General features: G+C 37.9%; 1 protein-coding gene across 2 annotated transcripts in view; it reads left to right on the top strand.

Moving 5' to 3' along the window:
- Positions 1-19,212, top strand: part of RRP15 (ribosomal RNA processing 15 homolog) — a 46,315-nt gene extending 27,103 nt beyond the window's left edge. Inside the window, exon 5 of one of the 2 annotated variants that reach the window (XM_009441505.5) lies at positions 18,585-19,212. In XM_009441505.5, coding sequence (XP_009439780.3) covers positions 18,585-18,728 — 144 coding nt within the window. In that variant the 3' untranslated portion in view covers positions 18,729-19,212. Of the gene's footprint in view, positions 1-10,386; positions 10,845-18,584 lie in introns of those variants that run through there. The other variant, XM_016938930.4, reaches the window with a different exon arrangement.
- The last annotated feature ends 5,203 nt before the right edge of the window (positions 19,213-24,415 follow it).

Raw genomic sequence — 24,415 nt, 5'->3', positions numbered from 1 at the left:
GAACCTTTTAAGACCTTCTCTATCCCCGTTCTTAAAACATTTGTAGTGAATAATTGGTAGTCACTAATTTTATTTTATTTGTATTTTTGTGAGATAGGGCTATGAAAAAAGATACTGTTAGTGGATGTGAGAAGACATAAAAAAAGAATGATTCTTAGCCAATAAATAGAACTTTGGGGTAAAGTGTTGAATGTTAAATTCAGTGGAGATTTGGTTCTATGGAATGAATCAGATCACCACATATTTCATTTAGAAACAAGAAGAGGAACCTTCTTTGCCAAATTGTTTTAGTAGCTGTTCTGGGTGGTACATATATTGCTCACGAAATTAGAAAATCGTAAAGTTGGAAAAATTGTGATGTGGGGATAGTCATAGGAAATGTGACTCAGGAGGAAAGTACTTTAGAAGAATATAAGAAACTTAGCTTTGATTTTTAAAATGGCATGAAGTAAACATGGTAAGGGGGAAAAAGCCTGCCAGTTCTGTAATTTTTCAGATTCCTTATAGTTTTCTTTCCTGTTTTCTTCCATGGAAGTTGGAATGTAGGATGTTTGCTAATGAGTGGGGAGTTAGAAAAAGGGATTCTGAGGAAGTAGGTTGGCATTAGATTTGAAGTGTCCTATCTTGAGGAATCTGGACTTTATTCCTTACGCATTTGGAGGCCAATGCCATAAGGTAAGTGATCTGGTCAGATTTGATTTTTCTGTCTTTCTCTTTTGATTTATTTCAGCTTTTATTTTAGACTAAGGAGGTACATGTAGAGGTTTGTTACAAGAGTAATATTGTGCAGTGCTGAAGTTTGGGGAATGATTGAATCTGTTGCTCAGATAGTGAAGATTTCATTATTTTTAAGGAAAAGAAAGGGCTGAAGCATGGTCAGAAGACCAATTAGTGGAAGACAATTGCCATAATTAAAGCAAGGGGAGAGAACGTGAACTAAGATTGTGTGGGGTAAATTGGGTTGGGGTGAAGGGAAAAGAAGAATCAGATTGGAGAGGCAATTTTAAGGTATAGATTGACTTGATTTGTGATTAACATGATGTAGAGGGATATGGGAGGGGGAGGACTTATTAATAACTCAGAGGTTTACAACTTGGGAGACTCAGAAATGGTGACAGCTTTCACCAAAATAGAGAATATAAAATATGGAACATGTCTGAGAGGTAAAGATTTTTGGAGGCAGTGACTGCTCCAGGTTATAATCAGAAATGAGAAGGATGACAGTAAAGATCAGGTTAACAGCAGCAGTGTGGCAGAAGCATTTGGTTAGTGCAGGAAATAGCATGGCCAGAAACAAGGAGGCAACCAGAATAGCAGAGTATGGTGAGGCCACCTGGGGCAGGTGCTGATGAGTCCTGTATGTCTTAGTAGGGTTCCTGAATCTTTAAGAATGATTAACTTGTTTACTGAGTCAGGGAAGATGAATAGTCTATTTTAGAGAGTTTTCCACATGAATAAATGTAATATCTTCTAGGTTTAGATAACTAATTTTCAGTTATTTGGAAGGAATTCCCTAATCCAGAGGCTGTAATTCCTCTCTTCGATCAAATACAGGAAGCATCATCCCAATTACATACCAACATGTGGCAAGGCATATTGACCAATATCTTGATGTTGACCCCGAGTGATTTTTGTTTTATTTTATTTTATTTTATGTTTTGTTATTTTATTATTTTTAAAGAGATGGAATCTTGCTATGCTGCCCAGCCTGGTCTCGAACTCCTGGGTTCAAGTGATCCACCCACCTAGGCCTCCCAAAGTGCTGGGATTACAGGCATGAGCCACCATGCCTGGTGACCCTGAGTGATTTTTAAAAATATTACATTGTATTTAGAACACTGTTTAAGGAAGCAACAAAAACATATTTTTTAAGTAAAGTTTTATAAAAAAATTAAGCTTTAACTCTTAAAGGATTAATACCTCTGTTCCTCTATTCAAAACATGTTCCTATCTAGAGTGATTTGTTTCTCAGTATGTTAATCAAGATTTTATTAATGTAGAGGCATTAATTTTTTTTCTTAGCTTTCAAAGTTGTAATTATTCCTTTTAATGTTTTCTTGAAAAGCCAACTAAAATTCAATCAGATTTCTTGGAATGTAATTCTGTTACTCTAAAGGCCGACAGAAGCGGATGTGATGTTAAATCTGTGAGTCTCTAAGGAGAATATGTTGGCTGCTGTTAGGAAAGCATTGGCTTTACTTGTACTCTTGAATTACAGACTTTCTACAAGGTTTTCATTTATTTGAAATTGCCAATATATCAATTTCAGGTTTTTTAAAAATAATGAAACTGAAATTATAATTTTATAGTAAGGGAAAATGCTAGCTGGTTTCTGTTAGAAAATGATTTTTTGGCAGGGCGCGGTGGCTCACATCTGTAATCTCAGCACTTTGGGAGGCCGAGGCGGGCTGATCACAAGGTCAGGAGATCGAAACCATCCTGGCCAACATGGTGAAACCCCGTCTCTACTAAAAATACAAAAATTAGCCAGGCGTGGTGGTAGGGGCCTGTAATCGCAGCTACTTGGGAGGCTGAGGCAGGAGAATCGCTTGAACCTGGGAGATGGAGGTAGCAGTGTGCTGAGATTGCACCACTGCACTCCAGCCTGGTGACAGAGAAAGGCTCCATCTCAAAAAAAAAAAAAAAGAAAGTGATTTCCTTAGTGATTGCTAGACAATAATTTTCAATAGAAGTCCCTAGGAAAAAGAGTTACTGGAAGAGTCCAGGTATTTATTTATTTTTTCTGATTTTGTGGTATGAGCACTTTAAATGTCATACATAGAGGTAAGGTAGGGTACTCCTCTATTTCTCATTTATTTATCATAAATGGCAACCTTGTAATTTCTTCATAGGTAAATAATTAGTGGTGAGAATGCTTTTGAAATACCTGGCCTCTTTGGTATCTTACAACTTAGACCCAGACTCCAAATTGCTATGTACTTTTTAAAATGTGCATTTCTTCTGGTTCTTAGATCTGCTGAATTCTTGCTTCTAAAGACAGAAGCCTAGGAAAGGAGGACTTCCTTACCCAGGTCCCTTGGTGGGCCTCTGGCTATTTTCATTATTTACTTTTGGTTTTTCTAAGGCAGGGTCTCACTCTGTTGCCCAGGTGGGAGTGCAGTGTCACGATCTTGGCTTACTGCAACCTCCGCCTCCCAGGTTCAAGCAATTCTCATGCCTCAGCCTCTTGAGTAGCTGAGATTACAGGCGCATGCCACCGCACCTGGCTTTATTTTTTTATTTTTTTATTTTTTATTTTTGTATTTTTAGTAGAGATGGGGTTTTACCATGTTGGCCAGGCTGGTCTCCTCGAACTCCTGGCCTCAAGTGATCCTCCGACCTCAGCCTCCCAAAGTGCTGGGATTACAGGCTTGAGCCACCGTGCCTGGCCAGGATTTAGCTTTTAAATCAAGTTGGGGTGTGGAAGGCAGGCAAGGAGGTAGAGAAAGATGCTGTCCTTAGATTGCCTCTGCATTGCAGGATAACAGTGTTTTACTCTCACGTAAAGCTCTCTAACAGGAATGTGTGGAATCCTAATTTTGTAAATAATTCAGCTTAATGTTTGTTTACTGAAAATGCCTAAATAGAGCTTAGGCAAAAGTGAGACTCCATGTTTGAAATGAGAACAAGCAGGATTATACATATTACTGTTGATGGGAATGGTTTTAAGCCAGTTTCCCATTGTATTTATGTCTTTTAAAATATGCTATTTAGTTTTCATGTAGGGTGGTTTCTGATTTGAACAACAGTTTTAATCAAAATGAACTTAGGTTTGGCAATATGGCACATGCAGCATTTTGACTTATGGAAAATATGGATATTAGTGAAGAATAAGAACTAGTTATTACAGAACTGCTGTAGAAATCTTTAGTTACTGTTAACTTAAAATTAATGGTGCCATACATCTTTTTGCTCCTATATGAATAAATGTGCTATTTGAAGTGGCTGCCTGTATTGGATTTTCTTTAGTGAGGCTGAGGCTTTAAAAAAAAATTATCCTGCACAGATGAGTCTATGCATCTAACTTTTAAAAATGCATTATATTAAGACATCAGTCTTACATGTTAGCACCTATAATGCATTTTTAAAAGTCAGAATAATATTTTATTGCATCTTGGTAAAAATTACCATTTTTGAGTAGTAGGCAGTTGAGACCATTTGTGGGGATATATAACACATAGTACTAAAGCCGCAGATTCTAGAACCAGACTGCCTGAGTTCAAAATGCCTGTTATATATAGTAGTAATGACAGTCCCTACCTCATAGGGATGTTGTGAGAGTCAATTAAGTTAATATACATAAAGCACTTAGAATGATGCTTAACACATAGTAAGTGCTGTATAAATGTTTGCAATAATTTTTATTTTGCATTGCATGCCATCAAAACGAGTTCCTTATATTGGTGCTTATTTTTTCTCTAAAAATTGTAGTCAAAGATGAATTCCAAAGTTGGAAACCAGTTTGAAGGGGAACTCTTACTACTTTTTATCTGAATTATTGAATAATCCAAAAACCTTCCAATAATTTGATTAAAATTATGTTTAGATTTGGATATTCTCACTCACGTTAGGTGTGATGGCTCTAGTAATGCATAATTCTTAGAAAATATAAAACTAGATTTGAAGGAACTAGAAATGTGTCCACTTTCTCTTGTTCCCCATTTCCACTTATGGTTGAACTAACTGTATTACTTACAAGAATTTACTTATTAAGATTTTGGTTTTTATGGGGGTGCTGTCATACTATTTGAATGTCCTCATCTTTGTGAATAATGTGCAGAACATCATTAGAAGATCATACCTGTCCCAAGCTGGGGATTATGTGATACACAATGACTCGGCATCAGCAAGTAAGGATAGTGAGTAGAAGGACTGAGAGGGCACTTACTAGCGTATGCTTTGTGCCAGATGCTGTGGCACATGTTTTTACGTAATTCCACTTCCAATAGAAAACTTCTCTTCCTTCTCTCACCCAGATGAGCTGGAAGAACTGTGGCTGGCTGATAAGCCACAGTGTCAGCAAGACTAGGAAGAGAATGGTGAAGGAAGCAGCTTGCATTCTGCTTTTTCCTAGGTCTCTCGTGCTGCTCATTTGATGTAAAGCATAATGAAGATTGACACATTTTAAAATCTGATTTCTCAAAACTGTTATGTAAGATAAAATGTTAACCATAGTAAGATATTTTCAAGTTATGAAACTCATAAAACCAACTTAGAAAATTATTTATAAATTCAAGTTAGAATTGACTTTCTCTTCATTTGTCAAGGAATTAAAATTTACTAGAAATCAAATGCATCATGTATTTGATGATTGTGTGTCGAATACAGATTTTAGAATCTTCCCCCATGCCCCACACCCTTTTTTTTTTTTTTTTTTAAATTAAAGACAGGGTCTTGGTGTGTCACTCAGGCTGGAATATAGCGGTGTGATCACAGCTCACTGCAGCCTCAACCTCCTGGGCTCAAGTGATCCTCCCTCCTCAGCCTCGCGAGTAGCTAGAGCCACAGGCACCATTAGGCCCGGTTGATTTAAAATTTTTTTTTCTAGAGATGGGGGTCTCATCATGTTGCCCAGGCTGATCTTGAATTCCTGGGCTCAAGTGATTCTTCTGCCTCAGCCTCCCAAAGTGCTGGGATTACAGGCGTGAACTCCCAGCTCTTTTATGAAAATTGTCAAACAGGAAGAAAATTACAAAGAATAGTAATATAAACACCTATATTTCTGTATTTCTACTTAGGTTTAAAAGTTGTTAACACTTACTGTGTTTGTGTTAATAGCTATCTGCCTTTCTCTCCATCTAGTTTTTGTTTGTTTAGGTTGATTATTTGAAAGTATTACCCCCATGTGCCCCGAAGATTCTCTTTTTTAAAAAAAAATCAGTTTTATTGAGGTATGATGTTCATATACCATACAATTAAAATTTTTTTATAACTTTTTGAGAACTAGAATTCAATTAAGTCTCACCCATTACATTTGATTCTGTCTTGTTCTCTTTTGTTCTAGACCAATCCCTTGTCTTTTTTTTTCTTTTAAAGACTAGCTTTTTAAAGAGACAAGCCAGTTGTCTTGAAGAATGAATAATGAATCCAGGCCAGTTGTCTTGAAGAATGAATAATGAATCCAGGTTTATGAATTTGTCTGATTACTTCATTATGTTGTCATTTATCTTGTTCTATGCCTTTTTCCTGTAAGCTAGAAGTTAGGACTACAGGCTTGCTGAGATTTAGGTTAAACTTTTTTTGCCATAATTACATCATATGTGTGATAGCTTATACTATGTACTTGCTATTGTAACACATCAGGAGACACATTATCAGAATGTTTCATGCTAGTGATGCCAGTTTCCACTTGGTTAAAGTGATAATAAATACTTTTTTTTTTTTTTTTTATTAAAGGTGCACCCTCCCCACCCCCCAGTTAGAAAGTAATGTCTGGGACAAATAGTTTCACAGGAGCAAGTGTACCTGTCTCCATCTTTTGCCTTTTACCATCAATTAGTGATCCTTGCCTAAAACAGTTAAGTGACTTGAGGTTACAGAATGGTGATTTTCTCATTTGTTTTCTAATTTATTAGCTGACACTTTTCAAGAGATGAATTAAAGTTCCTAAAGATGGGGGTTGATGTTTCATCCCTTTTAATTATGGTCTTCCAGAGTAAGGAGTTTAATAGTCACCTCCAGTCTCTTCTTTCTTCTTTTGTCTTTTTTTTTTTTTTGAGATGGAGTCTCATTCTTGTCACCCAGGCTGGAGTGCAATGGTGCAATCTCGGCTCGGCTCACTGCAACCTCCACCTCCCGGGTTCAAGTGGTTCTCCTACCTCAGCCTCCTGAGTAGCTGGGATTACAGGCACCCGCCACCACGCTTAGCTAATTTTTATATTTTTAGTAGAGATGGGGTTTCACCATGTTGGCCAGGCTAGTCTCAAACTCCTGACCTCAGGTGATCCACCCACCTCAGCCTGCCAAAGTGCTGGGATTACAGACGTGAGCCACTGTGCCCGGCTTGTTTGTCTTTTTAAAATGTCATGGACATAGGGATTTTTATTCAGTGTTTACAGTCAATGAGTGTCATTATACTTTTTGTTGCTTAAGTTTGCAAATGTGGCTGTGAGAACCTGTGTAAACTGGCTCATGTGTCCTTCTGGCATGACCTCATTTTCTTTGAGTGATTCCTTGCATTCTGGGACAGGATGTCCAGCCCAAACCTTGTGCTTTCTGTGTCCCAGACCTAGAATCACCTGTTTCTCCAAGGGGGTCTGATGGGACCAATCTATTTATTTCTAAATTGTTTGTTGAGTTCAGTAGATTGATAGTGTGCATATTCCTTACTAGATGCAGCTTTGTTTTGTTTATATCGCATTTCATAGTTTTGCAAAGCACTTTTACATATGTTTTCTTATGTAAGCTTTTTAGCAAATTTGTGATATCAGGAAGACGTTGGTATCTATTTTTCAGCTGAATTCACAGCTCTGCTAATTTTTTATAAATCTGGGTTTTCATTTATATGCTATATAATATAGCAGATAAAATGTGCTTTAAGAGACTAATTGGCAGAGTGTATCTGAATATTTCAAACAACTAATTTACTATGAAAATGAATAGAGCACTGTCAAAAGGCTCCCTGAAGTGTTACATTTGACTTTTCAGGTACCTTAGGTTTTTTTTTTTTTTTTTTTTTTTTACTATGTTTTATTTCTTTTTTTTCTTTTATTTTATTATTATTATACTTTAAGTTTTAGAGTACATGTGCACAATGTGCAGGTTCGTTACATATGTATACATGTGCCATGCTGGTGTGCTGCACCCATTAACTCATCATTTAGCATTAGATATATCTCCTAAAGCTATCCCTCCCCCCTCCCCCCACCCCACAACAGTCCCCAGAGTGTGATGTTCCCCTTCCTGTGTCCATGTGTTCTCACTGTTCAATTCCCACCTATGAGTGAGAATATGCGGTGTTTAGTTTTTTGTTCTTGCGATAGTTTACTGAGAATGATGATTTCCAGTTTCATCCATGTCCCTACAAAGGACATGAACTCATCATTTTTTATGGCTGCATAGTATTCCATGGTGTATAGGTGCCACATTTTCTTAATCCAGTCTATCATTGTTGGACATTTGGCTTGGTCACCTTAGTTAACTTTAACTTACTTAGAGTTCTTAAGATAATTTAAATGTTGAGGAAAATCAATGTTGAATTAAGAACTAAATGTATGGATAACAAGATGTATAATAATAGAAACCACCAAATAGAACCGCTTTGAAGAAGGACATATGTATTGGGTACATATGTCCACATTTTGCCATAAACGTTTATTATAAAATCAAGTTGTCTTCCACCCCATTCTGCACACTCTTCATAGCTCCTACCTCAGGGGCCGTAAATGAAATTAAAACAAAACAAAAAAAAAATCAGTGGGCGAAAAAAATTGAATCCATAAAGTATGTTTTTAACTACAATTGCAAATAGCTTACTGAAAATTTTTAACAACAAAGATATTTAGATGAATTTAGTCAATGTTAAGAACTTTTTAAAATTTAGGTGAAACTGAGTTAAAATGAAAACTGAACTTTCTTGTTAGGGAAAGCAATGAAATCAACTATTGTTGATTACTAAATATAGATGAGACTATATTGTTTCTTTCTTTATGGTTTGATTTTAATTATCCCCCACCCCAGCAAATGAAATGAAGTTAACCATCTCATTGGTGTGAGATGAATGTGTAATTCCAAACCTTCTTTTTCAGTGTTCAGTGGCTGCCAATGTATGTTTGCGCTTTGAAATGAAAGCTGATTAACATTTTTAAGGGTTGTCTTCACCTTCAAAATGGACACAGACTGCTTCTGTATGGTTTCAATTCAATATTTGTATAAAACTAGGCCAAGGAAGGTGGGGACTGTTTGTTTCCTTGCATCATGCAGTTTTCATTAAGTTCTTGCATTTAGTCACTTTTACGTTTCATTTGATATAAGCAGAAAGAGTTGTATAGGTTGCTTTAAGTCTTTGAATCAGTGCTGCCTTGCAGCAACACTGAAAGACTCCGTAAGTTGATAAAAGTTTGGTTATTTCAGTTTATACTTTACGATTTATATTACAGTTAGTTATGTTTAACAGCTAACACAGCTTCCATCTATGATAGTAAATACCTATGTCTAACATGTACAGTATGGTTAACTTTGTCTTATAGCTATAACCAGTTAATAAAAAATAATAAATTTTTTATTTCTTTCAAGGCCTGTACCTCTAAAACTTTCTAATTTGCAGTACTGGAGTCAATGGCTTATCTAAGATTCAAATCCAGAACTCTCTTTTTATTCCTTTTATAAAAAGAATATACCAAATTGCTACTTCTCTTTTACAAACAAAACAAAAAACCCTTCATTCTCAGGATGTCTTAACATTTAATGAAATCTATTCAGGGATCACCCCAAGCAAGCTTTTCCGATGAATGACACGTTTAGAATTTGCCTCAGGCTTTTTTTTTTTCTTTTTTCTTATATTAATCTTTGATCTACCTTTTTTTTGTGTGGGTGCTCCAAGTATTTAAGAAGTTTTTATACTTAATGGTAAATCATATTTATGGAAAAGATATAGCAAATTGAAATTATGTCAATCCAGTGTGTAATGTAATTTACTCCAAATCTTTTATGGAAATTACCTTAAGCATATTCAGCATTTTGCATGTATTTTAGTCCTCATTCATAGGTTATAACAGGTTATATAAGAACACAGTATATTACTGTATTGTGTTCGTATCATCAGTTAAGTTTTAGAGAAGTTTAGTGTTGTGGAAAGAACATGGGCTTTGGAATCAAATGGATCTGTGTTTGGGTATAGACTCAGCTCTTTATTAACTCTGAACTTGAATAATTACTTCACTTCTCTGAGCCTTAGTTTTCTTATAAGGTAAGCATGATACTTGCTATCTGGCCAGGAATCTTAAGAGAATTAGAAATAAGGCAATATTATATAAAGTGCTTGGCACACAATGACTTCATAGTATACTTATTGTGTTTGACCCTTTTTCATTTATTGTTAGGAAGTAAAACAGAATCATCATTGTTAATAAAACTAGAAGGATTTCTTAGGATATTTTTGGGACGATCTTGGTAGAAAAGAAGCCTGGGAAACTTAGGATTTGTGGAAATGGTTTAGGTGTACTTTTTTTTTTTTCTGTTTCTTGCTGTCCTTTTTTTTTTTTAATTCTTTACTTATACATGTAGTTTAAAAAGCCACATTTTGCCATAAACGTTTATTATAAAATAAAGTTGTTTTCCACCCCATTCTGCCTACTCTTCATAGCTCCTATCTCAGGGGCAACTAATTCTTAATTCTCTAGCTAGTCCTGCTGGCATTTATACATCTCTGTATTCCTAATGTTACAGGATCCTTGGGTGTCGCTTCACCAGCTGGAAACCTCTGTGACCAGTGGTGCCTTTGCCTGTTTTGCTCGGTCCTATGGGCTCGTTTTGCCCACTCAGCCTGGCAGTCTGCGCTCGGCTCGTGCTACCAGCCTGGATCCCATGCCTGCCAAGAGCAAGGGATGTATGAGTGAGAGTGGGGTCCTGCCACTGAACACAGCCAGGCATGCCAGCTGCGGCAGGGTCCATAGCTCCCGGCAATGGCATGGGCGCCGGCTACTTGCGAGGCTGCAGCTGGACCAGGTGTACTGTAAGCAGCTTCCATGGCCGACACCAGGGAACGTCGTGGCGTTCTGGAAGCTTGGAGATGCCAGTAACTGCAGAGCCCTAAAGAGGTGTCACAGCCCTGGCTCAGGGAGCTCCTAGGTCTGGGCTTCCCGAAGGGCTGCAGCTCTTCTCTCCTTCTTCTTTCCTTGTCACCTGCAACGTGGTGAGCAAGGGACATATTTCAGCGCTGTTTGTGTTACACCTCTTTTAGCCCCGCCATTCGGCAGGTCCCGAGTTCTTGTGCTGCATCCAGGAAGAATGAGGTACACAGACAAGTGGAGGATGAGCAAGATGAAGAGGAGCTTTATTGAGCGATAGAACAGAGGAGACCCTGGGGTGGATAGCTCCTCTCTGCAGCTGGTGGTCTTGTTGTCTCTGGGTCTGGCTGAGTTCGGGGCTTTTTATGGGCCTTAGAGGAGAGGAACTGAGTACCAATTGGTCCATGGGCTACCGTGGATGGGCCCAGAAAAAGCACCACAAGTTGCCACTCTGGTCCCCAGGACTGGCAGCCCGGTCCCCAGGCTTCGGGCCCTCCCTGGCCTGAAGGTGGGGCCTCACCAGGGACCCTCCCCCTTCTACCCAGAAGCCTGTCTGCTTCCTGCCACTGCTAATGGCGCCCAGACTGTTCTGGCCAAGGAGTGCCTGCAGGTCAATGCTGAGCTGCCCTTAGCCCCACCTCGGCCTCCCTCTCATGCTTGTTGGCACCCAAAGTCCGGAGGGGGCCAAGGGGGCAGGGGCCTGGCATGTCAGCGCTGCCCCCAGTGTGCGTATACCCAGCTGGGCTGTAACAGTGCCCGGGTTCCGCTCCAACCTTGCTCTGAGATCAGAGCGGGCACTGGGAGCGGGGAGAAACCGGGCAGTGGGAGAAGATACTTCCGAGCCTGCAGGGGCAGGGGGCGCCTTCCTGGCCCCCTCCACTCCAGAGTGCAGCCATACCTAGGTCTGCAGCCGGGACTTGGGTTGCTGCAGCTATGCCTGCGAGGGCGGGGCTTCTGCCTGCTCCCAACTCCCACCAGCTCTGTGGAGCCTGGCACCGTCCCAGGCCCAAGTCCTCCTCTTGGCCCCTCTCAGCCTGCCCCTCCGTGCCTGACTGTGCTGCTCCTTTGCTGGCCGGTGACTTAGTCTGGCCCCATCGCTGTGATTCCCAGGAGCGGGCCGGGAACTGCCTGCCTACTCCATGTTTTCCCTGCAGCAGCAGCTGCAGGGGAGGTGCAGGTGGCATGGCCCCTGCCAACCCCGCACAAATGAACCCGACGCTCTGGGGGCTGGCCCCTTGAGTCTTGCCTGCACCTTCGGCCGGGTACTCGCGGGTTCCCAAGACGCGGCCGGCAGTGAGGTTGAGGCCATGGCAGAGGCTCCGGGCCTGGGAGTGGGTCCTGCCTGCCTGTGTGAGCGTGGGTGTGACACAATTGTCTGCCTCAGGGACGCGAGGCACAAGGGTTCCAGCGCCACCACTGCTGCTTCCGCTCCTGCTACCACCGCCTGCACCTCCCTGCTGCAACTGGTGTGATGGCAGCAGCCACTCCGGATGGTCGGCCACTGCCATCACTAACTCATGTGCATATGTGTAGTCGTATCTTTTGATTAATCAGTTTGAGGCATTATCTATTAGTTTTCTGTTATAGTAGGCAAAGATTTAATTATCTTACACAGTCTCTTCTCCTTTGGCCACTCAATGTAGTTAGTTTACAATTATAGTTGTCAGTATTCAGCATTTCTTATTCATGTGAAAAAATTATTTACAGCTGAATGTTGTAATATTCCATATTTATATGTTTCCTTTCTATTTATTTTTCCTGAAGTTAATCATTGTCTTGACTTTTCATATTTAATTTCCTTAATTAATTTAGTTTTTTGAAGTCAAATGATCTGAAGTGATGTATCTATTTTAATTATTTTCTCTGAGATATTCTTTCCTAGAGGCCTCTATTTTCCTTTGTATCCCCTGATTGCTTTCTTGGGTTGCTTCACTCTTGTCATCTGGGACTTAAATTTTCTTTGATCCTTGGAATTTCTTCTGGATTGAATTCCCTATTTCTGGGGTTCTTGGATCTTCCTTTTTTTCTTGGTTCACTCTCACTCTTTTGGTAAAGCATATTCTCCAGCGGTTTTGTCAAGTTAAAATAACATACAATGACAGATGTCATGGTGATGACCGCTTTCAGCATGCCGTCCCACAGAGTCACTTGGCTGCAGGTTGTCCTTCATGCGTGATGTGTAGTTGTTATTTTGGAATCTCCATTCATTCTCATCCTGGCTGTTTCCTTCTTTTTCCTTTGGTGGGACTCCTATTTTCTCTATCCCATGTTTTCTTCTTTTTGTTTTACTCCATCTGTTTGTGGAGAACATCCTCAGTGTCCTGAGAAAGGCTGCATTGGAAGTAAACTTTTGGGGACCTCGTATGTCTGAAAATACCTCTGTTCAGTATTCACATTTCAATAATAATATGTCTCAATATTGAATTTTAGGTTGGATATTATTTTCCTTTGACATTTTGAAAGTATTTGTCTATTGCTTCCTTGCTTTCCAATATTGCTACTGGAAAATCTGAATCTTTTGATTTCTGATTATTGGTATGCATGTGACTTTTGTTTTCCTGGAAGCTTATGGGATATTCTTTTAGTTCCTGTTGTCCTGAAGTTTTACAATAATATTCTCATTGTGTTGTACTGGACACTCGAGGGCTGGTTTTAATCTGGAAATGTGTGTCCTTCACTGGGAAATTTTGTTAAAGTATTTTATTAATTTCCTCCTGTACATTTTTTCTCTGTCTGTAGAACTCCTATTATTTGCATACTGGGCCTCTTGGACTGGTTCTCCAGTTATCTTTTTCTTCCATTTTTCATCTCTTTTCTTTTAGTCTATTTTCTGGGCAATTTCCTCAGCGTTATCTTCTGACTTTTATACTGTGGTTTTTTGTTTTGTTTCTTCCACCATATTTTTAATTTTAAGCTCTTTGTTATTCTCCTAATGTTTCTTTTAAAATAGCAACTGTTGGCCGAGTGTGGTGGTTCAGGCCTGTAATCTTAGCACTTTGGGAGGCCAAGGCGGGTGGATCACGTGAAGTCAGTAGTTTGAGACCAGTTTGGCCAACATGGTGAAACCCCGTCTTTACTAAAAATACAAAAAATTAGCTGGGCATGGTGGCAGGTGCCTGTAATCCCAGCTACTCGGGAGGCTGAGGCAGGATAATCGGTTGAACCCAAGAGGTGGAGGTTGCAGTGAGCCAAGAATGCACCATTGCACTCCAGCCTAGGCAACAAGAGTGAAACTTCATCTCAAAAATAATAAATAAACAAGGTAAAATCAAATAACAACTGTTCTGATTTTATGGATGCAATATATTTTAACTCTTTGAGGATGTTGATGATATTTTTCCCTAAATTTTTTTCTCTTGAGATTTTTTTTCCTACAAGTCATTTTTTAAATTTTGTGTTTGCATTGTTCTCTTCTTTCTGATAATCCTTAGTTGTGTGTTCATGATTAGAACAAATAGACCAAAAAATTCAACTGGAAGCTATGAATATATGGATGTCATCCACCTTAAATTTCACTGTAGGGTTCTCTGGGTGAATTTATTAGCAACTTGTCAGGTTTTCAATAAAGTAACTCTTCCAATCTCCTACTTAGAAGAAAAAGGTCTGCGTACCAGCATTTTGGGAGCCCAGTGTGAGAAGAGAGCTGGGATTCAATATCTGGTTGCTGTGTGTGTGTGTAACTTAATCCCATTTTTGGTTCTATACCTATGCTTTCATCTGTGCAAGCCCATTACCTCTTCAGAAGTTAAACCTCCAGGTATTATGCCAGGTTATTGTGGAATGGGATGGGGAAGTAGAGCACTAAATGTTTCTCAAAGCATACCTTTCACCCCAGTGCTTTTTATTTTGGTTCTTCCACTTCAACCCTTAACTTCCAGAAGTCCCTGATACATACTGCCAGTTTCTGTTTCTTTTGCAGATTCTGCAGTGTAAATAGGGTTGGTTTTGTCAGTGTGATAGGTGCAGTCTTAGGATTTAACTTTCCTGGTGTCTTCTGGTCCATCTCCTTCACCTTCAAAATTGTGTTGATATTGTCTTTTCTGATCTTGTCCTTCTGAGTTATGTCTTTAAAACAACAAATCACTTTTCTGTAGTTTTATTGAATATAGCAGTTGAGCAAGACTAGTTGTTTATGTTCAAACTGCCACTTTAGCATGGGCCCTCTGCCTTTTTTCTTTCTACATATGTCTTTAGCAAATGTAGGGATTAGAATTTAAAGAGTCATTCTGCTGCCTTTAAAACAAGGTTTTCTTTATTTTTTTGAGACAGAGTCTTACTCCGTCGCTCAGGCTGGAGTGCAGTGGTGTGATCTCAGCTCACTGCAACCTCCTCCTCCTAAGTGATTCTCCCGCCTTAGCTTCCCCAGTAGCTGGGATTATAAGCCTGTGCTACCATGCGTAGGCTAATTTTTGTATTTTTAATAGAAGCGGGGTTTCACCATGTTGGCCAGGCTGGTCTGAAACTCCTGACCTCAAGTGATCTGCCCGCCTCAGCCTCCCAAACTCCTGGGATTACAGGTGTGAGCCACCACGCCTGGCCTTAAACAAGGTTTTCTTGAGCTGCCATCTTGACAGATGCCATCTAACATACCTGTTTTTAAAATGTGTTAACCCACACTTGTTTTTATAAATTTTCTATTGTGTCTTTTTTTTTCCAAATTGTTGCTTCACAGTGTAAAAATGCTACTGTAATGATAGCTTGAATGATGTCCATACTTAAGGCATACAGTGCTGAATTTTACATTAGATTTACAAAATCGAATATTAGATTTTCTAAAATCTTTCCCTCTCAGCCATAAAGTGTACTTGGTCTTATAGCAGTGAACAAAAACCATCACTAAGAAAAAATGTTTGTTTATGTAAAGCAAATAAATAATTATCTTTAACATGCACCGGAATCACTGGCTTATAAAAACAGATTGCTAGGCCCCATGCCTGGAGTTTCTGATTTAACAGGGCTCGAGATTTTGAATTGCTAATAACATATTTTCAAGTTGTGCGGATAATGCTGCTGGTGTAAAGATCACACTTTAAGAATCACTGATACAGACTATATTGATCCTTGAAACCAAGAAACAAAAACATCACCAAAATCCCCCTGTAAAGCTCTTCCCGTTATTCTTTACATTGGACAATTGAGCAAAACGTTGTACTTAGTCTGTTGTTACTCTTCTTGCCTAAAATAACATGTTTACAGCAATCATCTTTCAAGACAAGCATGCGATATAGTTGGTGTCACCATTTTAATTAGTGAATTCCTTCCTTTGGTCTACTATTGTTCCTTTCTTTCTGAAATACATGTTTAAAGTTTTGTGGGCTGGGCACGGTGGCTCACGCCTGTAATCTCAGCACTTTGGGAGGCCAAGGCGGGCAGATCATGAAGTCAGGAGATTGAGACCATCCTGGCTAACATGGTGAAACCCCATCTCTACTAAAAATACAAAAAAATAAGCCAGGCATGGTGGCAGGTGCCTATAGTCCCAGCTACTCGGGAGGCTGAGGCAGCAGAATGGCGTGAACCCAGGAGGCGGAGCTTGCAGTGAGCCGAGATTGCGCCACTGCACTCCAGCCTGGGCGACAGAGCGAGACTCCGTCTCAAAAAAAAAAAAAAATTTTTTTTTCCATGTTCCCTTTTCTTCTTCGTTCTTCTGTTGCCTGCGTGTTTTCTGGTGCTACCTAGGAGAGGAGTAGAGGAGTAGCTCAGTCCAACTAGAGGTTGGTTGTCAGGGTGAGCTCTCTTGTAGAAACACTCTGTGTTGAGTCAGTCACGTGGGATCAGTGTGCTCTTTCGGTAACATGTTGATGGCATATTGGGTGTACTTGCCTAACATAGAGGCTTCACACTGAGATTGTACTTGTTCATATGTAAACTCAAATATCAAAGGCAGGATAGGTCTTTGCTAGTCAGCAATTTGGATATGGCTATACACTTTTCTGAATTTAATGGAAAGCTTTGAATTCTTACTTTGACAGGAGAGGTGTTATAATTGTTGGTTCTAAGTGGATTTTTGTTCACTGTGAACATCAGTTTTTTATTAAAGAAAACCTGGGTTGGCTGGGTGTGGTGGTTCTCGCCTATAATCCCAGCACTTTGGGAAGCCAAGGCAGGTGGATTGCTTGAGCCCAGGAGCTCGAAACCAGCCTGGACCACATGGCAAAACCCTGTCTCTAAAAAAAAAAAAAATTAGCCAGGCATGATGGTGTGCACCTGTAGTCCCAGCTACTCTGGAGGCTGAGGTGGGAGGATCACTTGAGCCTGGGAGGTCGAGGCTTCTGTGAGCCATGATAACGCCACTGCACTCCAGCCTGGGTGACAGAGTGAAAATCAGGGAAAATGGCCTTTTATCCAGCTAGTTAACTTAATCTAATAGAAGTAGAATTTCAGTTTTAAGAGTAGGTTTGATATTGTAGAAATAAATGAAAAGTTGTTAATATACTCCAGTTATCTTCCTACGTTATTGTTCTCCTATCAGTGTGACGTGAGAAGCATTGGAACTGTTTTATGTTGGTTTTTAAATAGCACAGATGTTTTTTATTTATTTCTGTATGTTGGGTAAATTATAGTAAAAAGTGTGCTGATGTTTGATATACGAAGTCAGTTCTGACATCTTTGCTTACATTTATATCCCATTCAGTCTTCAAGTTATATTTAAGCACAAGCTCTGCTTGATATTTTGACCTCAAGAAGACAAGAGTGAGCCAATAGGACAGTTTTCCTATTTGCTTGTAATAGTGGTCAATTTTTTTCTTTTTTAATGGAATGAATGTTTCAGAGCTATCTTTTTTTAAATAAAGGGAAGCTATAGCAGTTAGGTAAGTAATCTCTTGTAACCCAGCAAATATCTTTAATATATATATATATATATATATATTTTAAACTGTTTTTATGTAGTTAATGACTGCATAATGATAACAACTGTTTTCTAACCAAATGTCATGGGTTCTTGTACCTTAGGTTTTTACAAAATTTTGTATTTCTGTGATTGACATAAATAGATATGCATAGACTGTTAGCCCCCTGAAAACAGGAACTTCGTTTTGTTCATCACTATGTTTCTAACATAGTGCTTGATACACAGCTAATTCTCAATAAATATTTGTGGAAGGAATGAAAAATTTTGAGTGCTGCATCTATTGTATTACTTACTTGATACCACAAGGTGGTACTGTTGTACCATGAAATGAAAGGCTGTAATTAGTACCACATAAATCCTGTGACTAAATGAAACGAATTGACTACCTATTATGTTTATTGCCTGCTTCATTTATTTATAATTTCAACATACGATTAGTCTTTGATTACATGATTGGGTCAGGCAGTGAGCTCATAACCTAAATAAAGAACATTTGGTTCAAATTTTTATAAAAACATTAAGTGAGATGGCATCTTAAAAAACCTAGCATAGTACCAAGGTAGTTTCTTTTTCCCACTTTTAATTTACTTTGGGTTAAAGGCCTTTGTTAAATTGTCAGTTGCGGTGAAATAATTTGCCCAAAATTTTCTAGTAAATTATCACTGAAGGTTAAATAGTATTGTAAGTCTGTTTTTTGTTGTCAGAAGTGCTTAAAAAATTAATATATTTTCCCTCACTTCAAAAAAATTTTTTTATTTTGCTTTCATGTTTCTTTTATGGAGTCCATACAATATTTTATTAATGTTTAGTTCTTTATTATATATTTGTACATATATAATCATAGTATAATCATAGGGTATAAAGTAAGTCGATTTATAATTTCTCTTGGTTTTACCACTATTTTAAAAACTAAGCATTGAAAAGTTTGTTTTGTAGCTTGTACCTTTTTGTTTCCTTATGATGGAATTGACTTTTGAATATTTTGATTCTATAATTTTCCTCAGACTGGAGTGAAATCAGAAGAAGGCCCAGGTTGGGCGATCCTACGTGATGATTTCATGATGGGAGCATCTATGAAAGACTGGGACAAGGAAGGTGATGGGCCAGATGACAGCAGACCAGAATCTGCAAGTGACTCTGATACATAAAGCATCATAGGAAATACAATTGCAGTCGTTTTATTTTTTCTAGAAAAATATGTCATCCTCTGATAGTTGGGGAATTATAAGGATACCATTTGTAAGAAAGCCAAAAGACTTTTGCCAGATTTCATATTTCTCCTTTTCATGTACACTTTATATATACTTCATTAAAATTATATTTTAAACCCTTGTATAATTTTAAGCATTGTTCCTCAGAACATTTGTAAAAGGATATATTTCTGCTTGACCAGCGAGATATGCATTTTGCCAGGATCATATTGGTCATGTCTATTGGTGTATTATTTCAGTATCACCAATGTTTTCAGAAATACAGTACTAATTCATCATTAAACTCTTTGAAGTTAATATTTCTCTGCCTTCTAACTTATAGACTCAACTATGTATCTGTAGTTTTTGGGAATGATTGGTGTTTTTTGCTTTGTGTTGGGAAGTTATTGAGAAAACCTATATAATAAAATTTAAAATTATAGTTTTTCAGATTTTGGGTCGTGATTTTAGTTTTAGGTAATCTGGAAGATATGATTTAAGAAACAACAGATTTCAACTTTTTTTTTTTTTTTTTTTGAGACGGAGTCTTGCTCTGTGGCCCCGGATGGAATGCAGTGGCGTGATCTCGGCTCACTGCAAGCACCGCCTCCCAGGTTCACGCCATTCTCCTACCTCAACCTCTCAAGTAGCTGGGACTACAGGTGCCTGCCACCACGCCCAGCTAATTTTTTGTTTTTGTATTTTTAGTAGAGATGGGGTTTCATCATGTTAGCCAGGATGGTCTCAATCTCCTGACCTCGTGATCCACCCACCTCGGCCTCCCAAAGTGCTGAGATTACAGGCGTGAGCCACTGCGCCCGGCCCAGATTTCAACTTTTATTTTATTTCCTTTCATTTATTAAATAATATAAATAATGACAGATTTATTTTAGGTGTTAGCCTATTTTTGCATGAGAGATTTACAGAGGTGGAAATTCTCATGCTTATGCAATGAGACACAATTTCTCAGGAAGCAAGTTTGACATGCTTTAGTCTCTCTCTTCTTTTTTTTCCTCCCAAATATTTGAGTTAGCTTAAATTCTTTTTTATGGACTGCCCAACCAGTGAATTGATGCAGTTAGACAACAAGTAATCTGCAGCAGAATATTGCATCCAATTTGAGACTTGATTCCATATTATTGCCTTAAAGGCTATTAAATTGGGTGACTTTTAGTATCCAGCTGTTAAAAAGAGGAAAGACTGTTTAATATCATTCCAAAATTTTTGTGAAATGTGGCCCAAGATCTAAAGTTTTTAAGGGAATTATTTTTAATAAATATGATCTGTCCCTTTTTGAAAAGGATCCATCCCTTTTCATAATAAAAATAATTCCCTCCTACCACCCAGTTGCACATACTTGCATCTGTTATGTATTGAAGGATAATCCTCCCCCCAAAAAACTATCCAAGAGCAGAGATGTTTATATTTTGAAACCCATTTGAGTGTTACAGTATTATATGACTAAAGCCGAATCAGTCTGTGGCCTGGTATTTGTTATCATAAAGGAAGATGTACACCTAAGATATCAAGTGGTTAAAACAGCAAAGTACAAGACGCATTTTTGTATTTATTCTAACTTGTGAACATTAGTGTCTTTCAGTATAAATAAATGTGAACAAATATACCTCAGTAGTAATACAGGAGAACTAAATATCCTGCTATAACTTAATACAGATACATATTTCAATATGACTTAACAAACACACAATTTTGAAAAAAAAAAAAGTGCAGCAACTTAAACACATTTTTCTCCCCAGAACTAAGATTACACTTAATTTAATTTAATCTGTTTCTGGGTTATACTAGAGTTGCAGGAATTTTTCTGAGTAGTACATTCACATGATAGATACGGATAAATACCTTATTTACTAAAATGTTTTGAAACATATTTTATAGTCCCTCATTTGATTTGAAAAAATTTGACAAGATCTTCACATTGAAAGTAAGGACGAGAATATTTGCAGATTTCCTTTGTTCCAAAATTATTTTATTCCAAAGAAAAATTGAGTTGCCACTATCAGGAAGAAAAAAATGTATCACTTCTGTTAGAAGGCTATGAAGTATATATAAATTATATGACAATTTTTATCATATAGATTTGATATCTTCTATGTATTCGTATTTTTGCATCTTGGGTATTAAGCAAAATACCATATGTATAAATATGAAACCAGAAATGTGCATATTTTAGAAACTAATTGTGTATCTTAAGTGAATGTTTTGAGTAGTTTAGTTCTGTCACTTCTATTCTAAATATTTTACCTACAACATTTAAATTATTCTGATATCAATCAGATAAATAATCCGAGTGTATTTCATCTTTCTACATTGTCTTTGTGGTTTTTGTTTGTTTGTTTTTGAGGCGGTCTCACACTGTCACCCAGGCTGGAGTGCAGTGGTGCAATCTCAGCTCACTGCAACCTCCACCTCCCAGGTTCCAGCTATCCTCCCACCTCAGCCTCCCAAGTAGCTAGGACTACAGGTGGGCACCACCATGCCCAGCTAATTTTTTGTCTTTTTGATGTAGATGGGGTTACCCCATGTTGCCCAGACTGGTTGTGAACTCCTGAGCTCAAGGGATCCCCCCGCCTCTTGCCTCCCAAAGTGCTCGGATTACAGGTGTGAGCCATCATACCACCTGTCTTTGAATTTTTTAACGAGGGGAAAGAAAACTGCAATTCCTGCCTCCCCATTTATTTAAACATAACACCTAGGATTTTATTTTTGGTAACTACTTAGAATAATATAGTAGGTTACTTATCTTCAGTTAGAAAGAACTATGGAAAATAGGAACCAATAATTTAGAAGTATTATTTCCATATTTCATATATAGAAATAATTATCTTATTTCCTTATTTCATATATAGAATATTCTAGATACTTGGATGGCTGGGGTTGATGTTCTTAGTATTTATCATAGTTTAGCATTGGTTGTTATTTTTAAGCGTCAGAATTTGAAAGCCAATGATAATACCTGATTAGGACTGAAAATAGAATTATCTTAGTAGTTTAGCACTTTTTATAATGGAGTTGGAGCACTGAATTTATTTTCAAATTACCTAGAATTCTGCATTGCTCAAATATTATTCAATTGATTGCAAAATATACCTTGGAAACCCTTTGGATAGAATAGTTCAGAGGGTTACCACTAGTACTTAGAGCCTAAAGTCACTCAGTAGGAGGTTCTCGAAGGTCTATTTGAAGGCAATCCAATTTCTTTAAAATAAAATATTTTTTTGCCTTTTAAAACAGATGGGTGAAGAAAGGGACGTATAAATTGTGGGAAACCTCTTACGGTTTCCTCCCATTTCCTTCTATGTCTCCATTAATGTGCTGACTTGAAGGAATTTAACTTCAAGGAAAGTTGACTGATGAAGTTTATGTAGAGCTGTGAATATTATAATTTGTCAATACTTTATTGATAATGTTAGCTTTGTTTTTATTTGGAAACATTTTTTCCAGTTGACCAAAGCAGAATTCATTCTGTTCTTCCCTCAAATTCATCTATTAGGATCAATGTGATTGACATTTATCTCCACTCTGCATGTCACTGATATGGTATAGACGCTATAAGCCCTGTAGATATTATGGGTATGAAGACTATTTGAGGTGAATTGGCAGTGAGAGCAAATTTTGGAAACAGGAGAGAGAACTACTTCGTGCCTATAAAAAGCTCTCTCACTCCTTCCCCAAGAAAACAGGAGTCTGAATTTTGGCCAGCTGGGTGTTTGAATCTTACTGACTGTTGCAGCACTGGTAGTCCTGGTAAATTTTTTCAGTGGGCGAGCTTTTCTGAAATTTGATTAAACATATTAGTCAAGGGAATCTGTGAATAGATTTAGAAGTAGAATGTTTGAGGTGGTTGACAAGACATTTAGAATTGTGATTAATGTTTTAATAAAATGCTAAGTTAGAATGAATAATCATAGAGATGGAAGATATATTCTAACAGTTCTTAAATAACTTTAGATTCTCTAAATTTAGAGTGTTTTCTAGCTTAGAGAGCGATATTAATATTTTTTACCTAGTCTACTGAACATAATTTCAGGGAGTTAGTATTTAGGACTTTTTACCTAGAGATGTGGTAAACCTTTTAAATTTAAATTTGCTTTCTTAAAATACCTGTTCCAACATTGCTCACCTTTCTTCTCCCTCCTTTTTGCCCTCTCCTTCAGTGGGAGGAGCACATATTCAGCTTTCCGTTAAACACTCTTTGGTTTTCACCTGAGTAAGGCAAGCAAGGATATATGTTAGAAGAGTGGGCATAATACTTTATATTAACATTATAGGGACTAAAAGTCTAAATCATTGCTGTCAATAGGACTTTTTTTGATGATGGAAATAATTTATGTCTGTGCTGTTCAATATGGTAGCCACTTGCACAGGTGACTACTGAGCATTTCACATGTGGCTTGTGATACAGAGGAACTAAATTTTTAATTTTACTTAATTACTTTAAATTTTAAAAGTTACACGTGGCTAGTGGGTCTATCCCAACTATGAAGAGAATAAAGCTACAGAGCATATATCTAGTCTAATGAAACAACAGTGAATTTGGGAATTGTAAATCTGTCTTAAGCTTTTTCCATAAACTTTTATTGATATAATTTAGGCATATACAAATACTGGTGAAATTTTATTGATTGAATTATTGTTGACTTTTTTTCAGCATTTATATTTTTAAAAAGATATGTTTCTTTATAATTAACTTGTATTGTAGGGTGACCATTGTCCTTAAATGTTAAGCCACTCAGTTAATAACAAATAGCATTTGGTTTTTTAGCATTATTTATCATCTGAGGCTTTCAGAATTAATGCACCAAACCTTAAATATTTTTGTTGTTCTCTAAAAGAATGGGTTTATGATGCACCAAAAGGACATTTTGAGAACTGCCGGAGCAACAGATACCATGTAAGGAGTGAATTCTCATGTTTTTCACTTATATCTAGAGGCCTACTTATTTAGGAGGTTTCCTAAGTAAGTGTATTTAGTTGTAGGACCTTGGAGTTGCCTAGGTCCATTCTATTCTAGCATATACTCAACATACTGCCAGAGCAAATGTAGGTTGCAGATTCAGGCAAAACACACACACACACACACACACACACACACACACACACACACAAAACCCCGAAGAGCACAATGAGCATTATTAGCACAGCCAATTTAAAATGATGAGGTGTTAACCACATTTGTATAAATAATAGTTTCTCTAACCCTGAATCATTATCCTGCATTTTTAATGCAATCGGTTCATAAACATCAAAGTGAAAACACCAAATTTGTAAGAGGTCAGGACCAACTGGGGCTCTAAATGGAGAGACAGCTGAGAGCTGTGTCCGTATGCGTGGGTGGCCTTGCAGCTGTTGATTCACCCTCAGGCTACCAGACAGTTGCCTCTTTGCATTTGCAGAACCAGACTTCAATCTTAGGTAAAAATGTATCCCTCCCATGGACAGGACATAAACAATAGATTGACATCAGCTCTGAAAACAGTGCAGCAGCCAGACTCAGCAGTTGCCCTGAAATACTGAGAAGTACCAAGCATAACATCAAGACTGTTTCTACACAATAATATTTGTCTTTGTACAGCAACACTGGGTTCTCTTAAGTATATTATAAATATAAAAGCTCAAAGTCCAAA

Source organism: Pan troglodytes, chromosome 1 (assembly GCF_028858775.2).
Source record: "Pan troglodytes isolate AG18354 chromosome 1, NHGRI_mPanTro3-v2.0_pri, whole genome shotgun sequence".
Lineage (NCBI taxonomy): Eukaryota > Metazoa > Chordata > Mammalia > Primates > Hominidae > Pan > Pan troglodytes.
The sequence above is the reverse complement of the archived record's forward strand: the minus strand, read 5'-3'. Positions and strand labels throughout refer to the sequence as shown.